Genomic DNA, 13,826 nt, shown 5'->3' with positions numbered 1-13,826 from the left:
CACTCACTTAAACAGGGCTGAAGCCACCTAGTGGTTGGTGTGAGTGTAGTAGCACTCTGAGACCCTACTAGAGGCACTGAAACAGATGTTTTACATGAAGGAAGCTGCATCCCCACACATTTGCTCTGAATCATAGGTACCTCTTATAAGCAGTCCAACAGCATTTAAAATAACTGTTGCCTTTCCGACAATCCTAACAGTAGTGATGTATCCACTGGGACAAATAAGACCAGTACTCTGCTTTTTAGCTGTTTTGTCATGTTGGCTAGTTGATATCTGCATTGAGAGGCATATAGCCTTGCTTCTCTGTGAGCGACAATAAGACGCATAGGTATTATCATTCATCCTTATGGGGGGGAGGGGTCAAAGATCACCCAAGACAATGTCTCTCTCTCTCTCGCTCTCTAATCACTCCCAGGGTGCGGAACAAGAGCCTCTCTTTTCATTCTCTATTTTCACATTTTAAACTGCTGCACACTCTCCTCTCACATCCTCATTGATTTGTTTTGTTTATGGTTGCCTTGCTGCTTTGCTTTCTTTGCTTCTCGACTGTTGCTACCGGCGAATATGGACAACACACGTGTGTTGTATGTGATGCATAAACAAGAGGACGAAGGGGAGGGAGGGAAGGAAGGAGTGGGGAACAGAGTGTGTGGGGGGGGGGGGAGAGTTGAGGGTCCATACCAATCAGCATCCTCCTCTACTCAGCCATGCAAATTAGGCTATGTGGGTATCAGTCGCACTCGCCTGCTTCCTTAAGTGAGTGGCGCTGGAAAGCGACTGGCGGCAGCAGCGGGTCAGATGGATCTTATCCTCTTAAATGCTAATGACATTTCTCCTTTCTCTTCATTAGCACTGTGCCATTATCAGTAATTTGTAGCCCCCCCCCTTTGTCCCCCTCCAAGTCTCTCTAATGAATACTGGGCATTGAGAAGGACGCCTGAGACAGAGAGAGGGATGGAGAGACTGAGGAAGAGAGACTGAGGACAGAGACAGAGTGGGAAGAAAGCGCTTCAGGCTTTCATTGTCTCAGAACCCCAGTCAGTGGGGCCTATCTGTGAAATTACTCAGGTTGTGTTGTTGTGTACGTAAAGGGGTGTAAGATCAAAAGAGGCCTAATTTGGCACCCAAGTGCGACGCCGCGGTAAACTGACTCCCCGCTAGAGTAATTGGATGCTCATTTGAATATCGACAGTGGTGGTGGCGGCAGTCGCACCGTTGTTTTTGTGTTACACAAGTGCAGTATATTAGCCCCCCTTCTCTGGGAAACCTTTCGTATCTATCTCTCCCCCCTCTCTTCGTATTCAGCAATCAATATCGGCCCTTGGAGTGTGTGGTGTGTTTAGGGCCCATGAATAAACAAATACGGGTTGGATAAAGGTCATAATTAAATGATTCTTTTGAAATTAAAATGAAAAATAACGGCTGGAGGAAATAGGGCCTATTCAGTGAGTATATAGGGCCCAGGCACCTTGGCTTGGCTTTATGTGGATGTGACACACACACACACACACACACACACACACACACACCTTCATTTGCTGAAGGAGAGTGCCTCTTGTTGCCTTGTTGCAAAATCAAGTCTTTAGCTCCGATGCTAATGTAGTATTGGCAGAGGGCATAGGGGTTAGCATGTGAAAGTAGAAGACACTCCAGGCTAAGAAAGGCAGCATATGCTGTGGGGATGGCAGTCATAAGTGTCTGTAAGGCAAGGAAAAGAGAGGGACGTTAAGGAGGGGGAGGGACCATTAGATAACAGGAACACCGTTCCTCTTATCCACAAGATGGACAACCCTACATGGACTACAGTCTGCTTGATTCCTAATGAAATACATTAGAGTGGATTTGACCAAGGAGATAGATTAGTGATCATAGAGATATTGGGGGCGGGGGAGAGAAGTACAGTACAGTTTTACTATTTGGCAAGATGGTCAGTCAATCAGTTGCTCATTATGTTTGCCAATGTCCTCTTCACATGTGTGGATTGATTCAACATAGTGCCGTGTAGTTGTCTGTTGGTGGAAAAGCCAGCGTTTCCATAGTGCTACTAGATAATGATTGTAGAGGCCAGCAGCAGCTCAGGGACAGTAACGCCGCCAGGGCCCTCTTCACAAAATGTCCTCCATCTCACACGCACACACAATCACACACACTTCACACCTTTTGTGCGGCCATCTGGGAGTCGCTTTGTGTGCCACTGTGGCCCCTGTTTGAATTCATATTGCTTTCATTTTTTTGTTATTCTTTTCTTTCTCTCGCTTTGTCTGTTTAGTTGATTAGCTCAGCCTCGCCGCATTGGCTTGGCTACTTGTCCATGACAGAAAGCTGCTTCGTGACCATTTGCAATGGGATGGCGGGTGTGACCATGACCAGGGTGAAAGAATAGAAATGACGTACACCTAAATGACTTTAATCAGCTCAGGAGATTGCGTGGTCATTCTCAGCTGCCATGTGTTGACATATATGCACTCACAACCATATGCTTGTCTGCCACAAGAGAAGGCACATTGTAGTCTGGCTGCCTTTAAATTCTCTCTCTCTCTCTCTCTCTCGCCCCCCTCCCTCCAGGTGACTGACATTGCTGATGCGATGATTCTGAAACAGCTGTTTCAGACGTTGTTCAGGACCGGGGTAGTGGTGGTGGCCACCTCCAACAGGCCCCCTGACGGTGAGGTCAAAGTAAATTCGCTCTCTGTACTGAGTCTCTTAAGGAGAGATACTACAGTCAGATACCTTTCTGATTCACATGACTCGTATGATTCACACGACTCGTATGATTCATAGGACTCGTATGATTCACACGACTCATGCGTCATTCATGCATAACTGTGGTATCGTTGAACTGTTATCTGATTTTGTAGCACAAACGCACAGTCACAGTCCTACACCATTGTCAGCTTGTATAACAATGCAGCTCTCACCTTTATCCTATTGTGCTGTTGAACATGCTTCTTTAACTCTACAGTACCTCTCCAAGTCACATCCAGTCCAACCTGTTCACTTCACATCGTGTCAAGCTCACCTTTCTCTTCCATATAGCTCACTCCATTGTTTTTCAATTATACTCACAATTTGGGCAAAAAAAAATGGGAAAGGGGGATACCTAGTCAGTTGTCCAACTGTCTTCCGCATTTAACCCAACCCATCTGAATCAGAGAGGTGCGGGGGGCTACCTTAATCGACATCCACGTCTTTGGCACCCGGGGAACAGGGCGGGGGCAGAACGACAGATTTTTACCTCGTCAGCTCGAGGATTCGATCCAGCTTCTGGTTACTGGCCCAACGCTCTAACCACAAGGCTACTTGCCGCCCTAAATGCTGTGTTCTTATGGGAGAAGTTCCTTCCTGTTTCACACCGTTCCAAAACATTTCTCCCTACTGAACACAGCCCTGATGATGATGCTGAAGGAACGAGCGAGGGGTAAATCGCAGACACACGTTTAAATATATGGCTCTGGGGTGAACTAGGCTTCTTTCTGTTTGTTGAACTGATGTTGAACATCTCCCTCCTTGTCTTTTTCTCCATAACACTGTATTATCTGAATCACCTGAAGTCCAGTGGTGTGTGTTGCCTGTCTGGATCAAAGACTGTTCAAAGCGTTATTTTTAATCATGAAAGAAGGAGAACATTATTTGATACACGTTCCATGAATCAAGCCATTTAAACTCTTTAATCTCTCCCTCTCTCTCTCTCTCTCTCTCTCGCTTCCTCCCTCCCTCTCTTTCTCTCTCATTCTCTCTTTGTTGATTCCACCGCTGTCGTTTTTGTCAAGGCTGTGATGTTACATTTAATGCTAAGTGAGCAAGGTGGTGAGGGAGAGTGAGAGAGGGAGTAAGAATGGAAGGAGAGCGAGAGATAAAGACGTGACGTTGGCTCTCTTCTCAGGGTTAACGTCATCAATGTCTCGTCGCTCAATGGGTTTCCAGTTGATGGCAACCGAGATCGCTCTCTCTTTCATATACAAAGACAAGCTTGTCTGACATTTACCAGCCATTAAGAACAAAGCGGCAGACCACGCAAACTTGATGGAGATGCTTGTTTGTTTTTTAATTAGAAGGCAAATGGAACACTAAGCCCTCAGAGACAGCCTGACATGAAAGTAAAGGAGGATTCCTTTATTGATCGCCACATGAGATTGTGCTAGCTAGGCTATCAAAAGCAGCTAAAGTGGGTTATGTGTTGAATAGATGGCGCTAGGCTATCAACAGCAGCTAAAGTGGGATATGTGGCATATAGATGGCGCTAGGCTATCAAAAGCAGCTAAAGTGGGTTATGTGATTGAAGGGGAACTTACTTAGAGACGATGTGTCACGCTCCCCAGCACACTCTTGTTTTTGTCTGTTGTTGTGTAGCTAGAGCAGAGCAGTTGTCGCCTTGTCGTCCTTTAGATGCACTTGTGTTAATGGATGTTTAGTAGAGACGACAGGCTGAATGCTTAATTTCAAGGTTTACACACTAGAGATTGTGGTGTATCTATCTGCTTGCCTCTCAGGCCCATTGTAGGTCAGGCCACCTTACATTTCAATTAGATCTAATGTTGCATCTCACACAACCTGAAAGGATGGATGTGGGCTGTATGATTAGGCTTGCCTTCTCCACCCACAGTAAAAAATGGACTTTTTCAATGTTATATTTGCTTCCTCCTTACTTTTTCTATTAAAGTTGCTGTAAACATGCTTATTTCCAACCATTACTACATTGATAGGAGCCTTCTCACAACACACATTGTTATGCGTAGTATACAGTGCATTCGGAAAGTATTCAGACCCCTTCCCTTTTCCACATTTTGTTACTTTACAGCCTTATTCTGAAATCGACTATATAAAAACAATTTCTAATCAATCTACACAACGTACCCTTATAATGACAAAGTTGAAATCCGGTTTTTAGAATTTTTTGCAAATGTATAAAAAATAAAGTATTCAGACCCTTTATGAGACTCGAAATTGAGTTCAGGTGCATCCTGTTTCCATTGATCATCCATGAGATGTTTCTACAACTTGATTGGAGTCCAACTGTGGTAAATTCATTTGATTGGACATGATTTGGAAAGGAAAACACCTGTCTATATTAGGTTCCACAGTTGACAGTGCATGTAAGAGCAAAAACCAAGCCATGAGGTAGAAGGAATTGTCCGTAGACCTCAAGAGACAGGATTTTCGAGGCACAGATTTTGGGAAGGGTACCAAAACATTTCTGCAGCATTGTAGGTCTCCAAGAACACAGTGGCCTCTATCATTCTTAAATGGAAAAAGTTTGGAACCACCAAGACTCTTCCTAGAGCAGGCCTCCTGGCCAAACTGAAATCTGGGGAGAAGGGCCTTGGTCAGGGAGGTGACCAAGATGGTTCTTCTGTGGAGATGGTTGTCCTTCTGGAAGGTTCTCCCATCTCTGCATCACGCCACCAATCAGGCCTTTATGGTAGAATGGCAGGACGGAAGCCACTCCTCAGTAAAAGGCACATGACAGCCCATTTGGAATTTGCCAAAATGCACTTAAAGGACTCTCAGACCATGAGAAACAAGATTCCCTGGTCTAATGAAACCAAAATGTAACTATTTGGCCTGAATGCCAAACGTCACGTCTGGAGGAAACCTGGCACCATCCCTACGGTGAAGCATGGTGGTGGCAGCATCATGCTGTGGGGATGTTTTTCAGCGGCAGGGACTGGGAGACTAGTTGGGATCGAGGGGGAAAGATGAACGTAGCAAAGTACAGAGAGATCCTTAATGAAAACCTGCTGCAGAGCGTTCAGGACCTCAGATTGAGGCGAAGGTTCACCTTCCAACATGACAACCCTAAGCACACAGCCAAGATAACGCAGGAGTGGCTTCGGGACAAGTCTCAATGTCCTTGAGTGGCTCTGGACTTGCACCCCTGAACGAACATCTCTGGAGAGACCTGAAAATAGCTGTGCAGCGACACTCCCCATCCAACCTGACAGAGTTTGAAAGGATCTGCAGAGAAGAATATGAAAAACTCCCCAAATACAGGTATGCCAAGCATGTAGCGTCATACCCAAGAAGTCTTGAGGCTGTAATCGCTGCCAAAGGTGCTTCAAAAAAGCACTGAGTAAAGGGTTTCGAATACTTATGTAAATGTGATATTAATATTTTCGATTTTTTTGCTTTGTCATTATGGGGTATGTGTGTGTAGATTGAGGTAAAAAAAAAAAAAAAACAGCAACAATTTAATCAATTTTAGAATAAGGCTGTAACGTAACAAAATGTTTTTAAAAGTCAAGGGGTCTGAATACTTTCCAAATGCACTATAGCTCCAACTGTTGTTCTCTCCACTAAAAAGGTACACTCTATATACAAAGTATGTGGACAAATGAGTGGATTCTGCTATTTCAGCCACACCCATTGCTGACAGGTGGATAAAATCGAGCACACAGCCATGCAATCGACATAGGGGCGGCAGGGTAGCCTAGTGGTTAGAGCGTTGGGCTAGTAACCGGAAGGTTGTGAGTTCAAACCCCCGAGCTGGCAAGGTACAAATCTGTCGTTCTGCCCCTGAACAGGCAGTTAACCCACTGTTCCCAGGCCGTCATTGAAAATAAGAATTTGTTCTTAACTGACTTGCCTGGTTAAATAAAGGTAAAATAAAAAATAAAATAAAAAAAAATAGACTAACATTGGCAGTAGAATGGCCTTACTGAAGAGCTCAGTTACTTTCAACGTGGCACCGTCATAGGATGCCACCTTCCCAGCAAGTCAGTTCGTCAAATTTCTGCCCTGCTAGAGCTGCCCCGGTCAACTGTAAGTGCTGTTATTGTGAAGTGGAAACGTCTAGGAGCAACATAGGCTCAGCCGTGAAGTGGTAAGCCACATAAGCTCACAGAACGGGACCGCCGAGTGCTGTAGCACGTAAAAATCGACACTCACTAATACTAAGTTCTAAACTGCCTCTGGATAGCAACATCAGCACAATAACTGTTCGTCGGGAGTTTCATGAAATGGGTTTCCATGGCCGAGCAGCCGCATACAAGCCTAAGAACCATGCACAATGCCAAGCATCGGCTGGAGAGTGTAAAGCTGGCCGCATTGGACTCTCTCTTCTCTCACTCTTCTCTGGAGTGATGAATCACACGTCACCATCTGGCAGTCCAACAGACAAATCTGAATTTGGATGATACCAGGAGAACGCTACCTGACGGAATGCATAGTGCCAACTGTAAAGTTTGGTGGATGAGGAATAATGGTCTGGGGCTGTTTCTCATGGTTTGGGCGAGGCCCTTTTGTTCCAGTGAAGGGAAATCTTAATGCTACAGCATACAATGACATTCTAGACGATTCTGTGCTTCCAAGTTTGTGGCAACAGTTTGGGGAAGGCAATTCCTGTTTCAGCATGACGATGCCCCCGTGCACAAAGTGAGGTCCATACCAAAATGGTTTGTTGAGATCGGTGTGGAAGAACTTGAGTGGCCTGCACAGAGCCCTGACCTCAACCCTATCGAACACCTTTGAGATGAATTGGAACTCCGACTGCGAGCCAGGCCTAACCGTCCAACATCAGTTCCAGACCTCACTAATGCTCTTGTGGCTGAATGGAAGCAAGTCCCTGCAGCAATGTTCTGACATCTAGTGGAAAGCCTTCCCAGAAGAGTGGAGGCTGTTGTGGCAGCAAAGGGGGACCAACTCAATATTAATGCCCATGATTTTGGAGTGAGATGGTGGATGAGCAGGTGTCCACATACTTTTGGTCATTTAGTGTACCTTAACAACGTTTAAACAGGTCTAACTTAATTGTCAGCTGCTACTCCTGTAAACTTAAACCCAAACATCAACAACACCTACTCATTTCCATCTTTCCAAGTAGTTTAAGGCTGTGTGTGTGTGTGTGTGTGTGTGTGTGTGTGTGTGTGTGTGTGTGTGTGTGTGTGTGTGTGTGTGTGTGTTTTATCTGTCTATCAGGGATGCTACTTCAGATGTAATTTGTTCCAGCAGAGCTAATTGGAAAGTCTATTCACGGGACTCTGTGGACAATGTCCGAGCTGAAAAAGCGAAAGTCCTTTCTCCCACCACCATTGTTTGGGAATGTATGAATTGTATGTTGCTGCTGCTAGCTGCTGCTACAGGTAGAGAAATCCATTTTTCTCCCTCTGCCCCCATCCCCTTTGTGCTGCCTCCCCACCCATCCTTTAGTTCATCAATAGCCACTTTATGTGCCAATCTGTGGTGGGAGAATTACATTATTAGGAGGCTAAACAGCAGCGCTAACATGGCGCCTCCCTCTCCTTTCAGATCTGTACAAAAATGGACTTCAGAGAGACGCCTTCCTGCCTTTCATCAACGTGTTGAAGGTAAAGACAGTCATCCCCTCTTCTCTCCTCTTTTTAATTTATTCATTCATTTCTCTCATCCACCTGACACCACACACACATGCACACCTCTGTTACTGTGTCTGTCTCTTTCCAATTTGCTATTGTGTGTTTTTGTGTGTGTGTTTTCTACCTGAGAAGCACGGTGTCACACACAATGTCACAAAACTGACTTTGATCATACCTGGAGATGGTGAAAGACTCAAAACGGACACAGAGAGCGAGGGGGATAGAAAGAGAGTGAACGCTCGCTGTGTGAATGGGAAATGGACAAGCGAGCGGAGGGAATGAACCAGCCTGCTTGCATTTCAAAGTGAGGAGAGAAAGGGGCGAGGGAGGGGGGGGGGGGGTCGGATGAGGAGGGGGGTGGGCTGTGAGGTAGCACCATGGATAGAAACTAGCAATGATCTGAGACTACTTTGCAATTTAATAGCATTATTATAAGCAGGTAGAACCATTATCCATTAACCATTATCCTGGCAGCACCAGAGATGATTACAAGGTGTTTATACTGACTATGATCATAAATAATTGCAGAATAATTTAACATGCATTTTGCAGGAGAGGAGGAAAACATTCTTCCACTTTTCACAACTAAATACTAAACACACACACACACACACACACAATGAGAGTTCTTCCACACACACACACGGACACACACACACACACACACATACAACAGGGGTACTGCTGAGTAATCATCAGAAGACGTACCAGAACATGCAAAACAGACATCCCAGGCATTTCCCAAAAGAGAGCGTCTGCTAATCCAAGAAGGACCTTTCTCATTGGCTAGATGATACCTTTTACCACTGGTGTATGTAGTTAACACTAACCTTTTTTTAAAGAGACTTAACTTACCGATTTTGCATGTTACTCATTAAAAAAAACGAGATTTCAGTCTTAGGGGTGTGGTTCGATGTGGAAGCTACTAATGTTTGTCACCCATGAGACACCATAGGAACAAAGTCAGTATCTCAATAAATCTGAACTCAATAAATCTGTAGTTAATTCTGATGTTTTAGTCACTCAATTTTATATTTTGCGAAGGTATTTGGTGCAGTCTTTCTCAAGTTATAATTTTTTTGCCACATGTTGTCTTATGTAAACATAGTCCGATCAGCTACAGTGCTGGGCAGGTTTGACTCACTGTCTGTGTCTTCTGCGGTAGAATTGGATAGAGCGCAATCACCACAGATGTGTATCCCTTGTTAGTGGGCAAATGAGCCTTTTGTGGAAAATCAAAACCCTAACCATCAAATAAGTCATGACAAACTCACTTACAAAAGTCTGTTTTGGACAAGACTGACTTTGGCCAAAATTATCCTATTTTCACTTAGTAATCCATTTTGACACTAGAATAAATGTTTCAGACTATTTTTGATGCCACAGGCCGTTTTTTTCTATCAGAGAAATTGTTTATTGGCTTCAGTTGCGCTTTTAAAGTCATAAAGCACTTGCACCCAAACTTCTATCTATCCATTGGTTGTGGAATGCACAGGTTCTCAGGGGATTAAGGTTTGGTTTGGGGGAGGGTTTAATGAAGAGCTTCAGGGTCACTGGAGCTTAACTGTGTGTCCCCCTCCATTTTGGTCTTTCACCAGGGCCTTAAAGTCACCCTACCCAAAAACCGCTCCCCTCTCCACCTCTTGCCCTCGTCCTAATCCCAGCCTCATAAGGAACTGTGAATGCCCCTGGTCCAATTCGGCCTCCTCTCTGTCCCCTGTCTTTCAGACTCCCATGTTCCCCTTTGTGAGGCCATCTGGTTTTGGGGTGGAGTGGAGAGTTTGGGGATGCTCCCCTCCCAACAGTGGACGTCCTGCCAAGTTAGCAAGGGGTGGTGGGGTTGTGATGGGGGTGGTTCCTCGCCCCCACTGGGTGACCCTTAATAGTTAGAATTAAAGCTGGGAGGGACCAATGATTCCATCCCTCTGACTCTTTGGATGTAGAGTCAGTGTGTTTTGGGGTGAAGCCCTGGTGTGAACTGGGAGGATGGGGGAGTAGTGAATGAGTGAGGGTGTGTAAATGGCCTCTTACCTCTCCTCCCTGTCACCTGAGCTGGAGTGTTTGGGGTTAATTCCTTCCTCTCCAGATTGGATGTCTTATATCTCTATTGACTTCTGATTAGATGAGACCCCAGGGACCTTCGAACCACCCTGCCCCACAAACCATCCTGCCTCTGCCCCCCACTAGCTACCTTGCCGAGTCTTCTGCTACCCTCCTGCCTAACCCCCTCCTACTGCTCCCAGCGCTCACAGGGGTAGTTACATATGAGATGAAAGCAAGAGAGGGAGATCACACTCGCTTCGATCTGTCCTCTCTCCCTCTATCACCCCCTTTCATTCTCTTCAGCATTTCTTTCTGCATTCTTTCGCTGTCCCTCCTCCAACTTTCTCTTCTTCACTCTTCTTTCTTTCTCGGTCTTTCCTTCTCTTTCCCTCGACCCCTCTTCTCCTTCTTCTCTCCCTCTGTTCTCCTTCTCTGCAGGCCCAAGGACAGGACTCTGTGTGTACTGAATATTTTTCCCTGCCCTCTTTTGATGCCGGAGAAACATGATAACTTGATTGTTGTTTTTTCTCCTCATCTATCCTTCCATTGTGGTGGCTAATTGCTTTGTATGGCAGCCATTTTCTTTTTTGAAAATATATTTTTTTATAAATAAGTCGACCAGTGCAGATTGCTCTGCTGCAAGGAAAAAATTGACTGAAATGGTTGTTCCTCTCTAGTAAAGGCCTTTCTGTCTGTTGAGGACCTACGTAGAGGGGTTTGAAGAGTTCCCAGTAAATGAAAATTGATGGCTGCTATTGTCCCCCTGGCATTTAGTTACATAACAATAATGCTCACTGTGCCTTGGGTTTTACTTTTTTCACAGCAGAGGGTTCAAGTCATGTATTTTCCAATGGAATATAAATAGCCTTGCATTTGTTGCTTCCATGGACATTCTATCGGTGAAATGTAATGGTGTTCTTATTTTTAATGCCTTTTCCTTTCAGGACTGGCATTCTGTCTTGCCCCTAGAATATTTGTTCTAAGTTTTTCTGTGAGTGAGTGCGTGTGGGTGTGACAGGCCTCGTCGGAGGTCCTTTGACAGGAGCTTTAATCTAATAATGTCTCAATTAGATCATGAAAGAGAGCAGGAGAGACTGGTGTTTTACACACTCCACATCTCTCTCCATCACTCACTCCCTATCTCTTTTTCCTTTTTCTCACATGTGCACCTACATTTATTTGTATTTCTCTCCTTCCATTCCCAGTGTTTCTTCATTCCAGTCTCCTGCTCTTGCTCGCTCTCTGACTGCCTCCCTCCTATAGGAGTACTGTTGTGATGGTCTGCTTCTCTCTGGAGCGCTAGTGGCCAGGTGCAGATGGGACACCCTCCTACCCATGCCGCTGCATGTCGTGGGGGGGGGGGGGGTGGGGGGGTACGGGAGGGAGGCTCCAGCTGGGGGTGGGGTGGGTGGGTCTGGAGGAGTGGAGCTGGGTGGTTCAGTGGGGTCCTGGATCACCTAAAGGCGGGCCCTGTGCTCAAAAGATGTTTCCTCAAGAGGAGCAGCCGAGGCAGGGGGAGGTTGTGAGAACGACCCCGTGGAACAAACCATCCAGGACCCAAGGCAGTCACACTTTAAGGGAATAGCTCATTAGGTGTAATTAGGGTGGTCACATTGTTATGTCCCCCCTGTAGCGTCACTTGGAGTGAATAAATTCACCACACACCCGCTTCCCTCCCCAGTTAGTGAAAACACTTTGATGTCAGAAGAGTCGTCCAGGACGGGCCAGCATAAAGGCACTGTTTTAGGCTTTCTCTTTCTCCCAACCCCTCTATCCCTCCCTCCCCTTTCTTCTCCCCCTTCACACAGGCTGTAAGACACACACGGATGAATGGATGACAACCTTTCCCCTCCAACTCCCGTCCCCACACACACACACAGACACACTCTCTCCCTGCCCTCCCCCCAACTCTTTTTCAGCCTTCCCACCCCATGTTCTTTGAGGCCTGGTCAATTCTTTGGGCCAAAAAAAAAAAAGAAGCATCAAATGTTTTCTGCAGTTGGTAATGAGGGAGTGGACCTCATCAGGCCGCAGTAGTCAGCTATCCTTGGCTTTTGTTGCCGCTCAATGGCACCGCGCTCTTTGAAAAACTCAAAAGCAACTTTTTGAGGAGTGAGGGACAGAGAAAAGCGAGGGGGGAGCCACTGTTTTTATGCTAAACGGCTGTCAAAGAGAGAGTGGTGGACAGCTTGGACAATGACATGACTGGAGCTACATGTTTTAGGATGACTTTTTCTAAAGAGACTGTCATGGCTGTGTGAGAGAACAAGATAAAGCAAGCAAGGGTGCTCTTTGACTGGTGGCGAGATGGAGAGAAGAGTAGAGTCATAGGTGAGTGAAATCTGCGAGGAAAGAGTGAGAACTTTCCAAACCCCTCAAGATAGTAATCATGTAATAACCCACAAGGCCTCCTGCTCATCTGATTAGAAATAACCAATGATGCCATCATCACTGATTGTGTTGCCTTCACGTCTCTGTCTATCTCGCTATCTCTTTCTTTCTCTCTCTCTCTCTCTCTCTCTCTCTCTCTCTCTCTCTCTCTCTCTCTTATTTTCCTTCAAGAGATGCTGTGAGTGACCCATCAGGCTTCTATAGGTAGACAAATCGAAGAGGGGAAAAAAAGACGGGAGAAGACAAGATTAGCGTTAGTTTTGTAATGCGACGTGGCGGTTGATGGCGTCGCCGAGGTGTTATTGCGGAGGGACTATTTACCTGTCGGCCGCGGCGCTGCTTAGCGAGGTCGCGGCTGGGTTGATGAAATGACATGTCCCTTTTGTGCGTAGGGGATGGAGAGTTTGTCAGGCTGTTATTAAGCCTGATTCAACCAATTGGCTCGGAGTGGGAACCCCGTTCGTGTGAGCGGGCGCAGAGATAAGAAGTTGACAGCGGAGGTAGAAGAATGGAGTATTTCCGTCTCCTTGCTTTGTGGTGATTGCTAATTATCCCACTGCTCAAGGAGGCCGGTGGCACAAATTCACTGATTTCATAATTTGCTCCGAGCTGTCACTGAATACTGATTCGCCTGGCACGGCGATCGTTTGATGATATACGTTTTTTTTCACTCTTCTTTTCTTTTTTTCTGAGAATAGAGGAGATAATGATTATAGTGTGCCCCGCTCGCTGACATGTATCGCGTTGCCGTTTTATACTTACTGGGAAAGTTTGAACTCTGCAGCAGAAGTTTGAACTTTGCTGTTCCACTTGACTTAAGAAAGGACTGCAGATCAGCTAGATAAATACAACAATGAAAACATGACAAAAACATGAAGTTAGTCAAGCTTTAAAATATTACAGGACACTTACTGCTATACTTCTGTCCATTGTCACCCTCCTGTGGAAATGCTATTATGCACCTTTCACTAATTCTCTCTTACACACAAACCTTAACCCTCTTACACACAAACCCACATTGGTTTTGGTGCTGAGGTTGTTTTGGCCACATTGCACATT

General features: G+C 45.6%; 1 protein-coding gene across 1 annotated transcript in view; it reads left to right on the top strand.

The window, feature by feature from the left end:
* The window catches only part of afg1lb (AFG1 like ATPase b), a 40,714-nt gene that overhangs the window by 5,288 nt on the left and 21,600 nt on the right, over positions 1-13,826 (top strand). The window contains exons 6-7 of the mRNA XM_021600699.2: positions 2,569-2,668; positions 8,248-8,306. Of these exons, the coding sequence (XP_021456374.1) occupies positions 2,569-2,668; positions 8,248-8,306 (159 nt within the window). The remainder of the gene's footprint in view (positions 1-2,568; positions 2,669-8,247; positions 8,307-13,826) is intronic.

This window comes from Oncorhynchus mykiss, chromosome 4 (genome assembly GCF_013265735.2).
Source record: "Oncorhynchus mykiss isolate Arlee chromosome 4, USDA_OmykA_1.1, whole genome shotgun sequence".
Classification (NCBI taxonomy): domain Eukaryota; kingdom Metazoa; phylum Chordata; class Actinopteri; order Salmoniformes; family Salmonidae; genus Oncorhynchus; species Oncorhynchus mykiss.
Note: the sequence above shows the minus strand (reverse complement) of the source record. Positions and strands in the feature narration are given on the sequence as shown.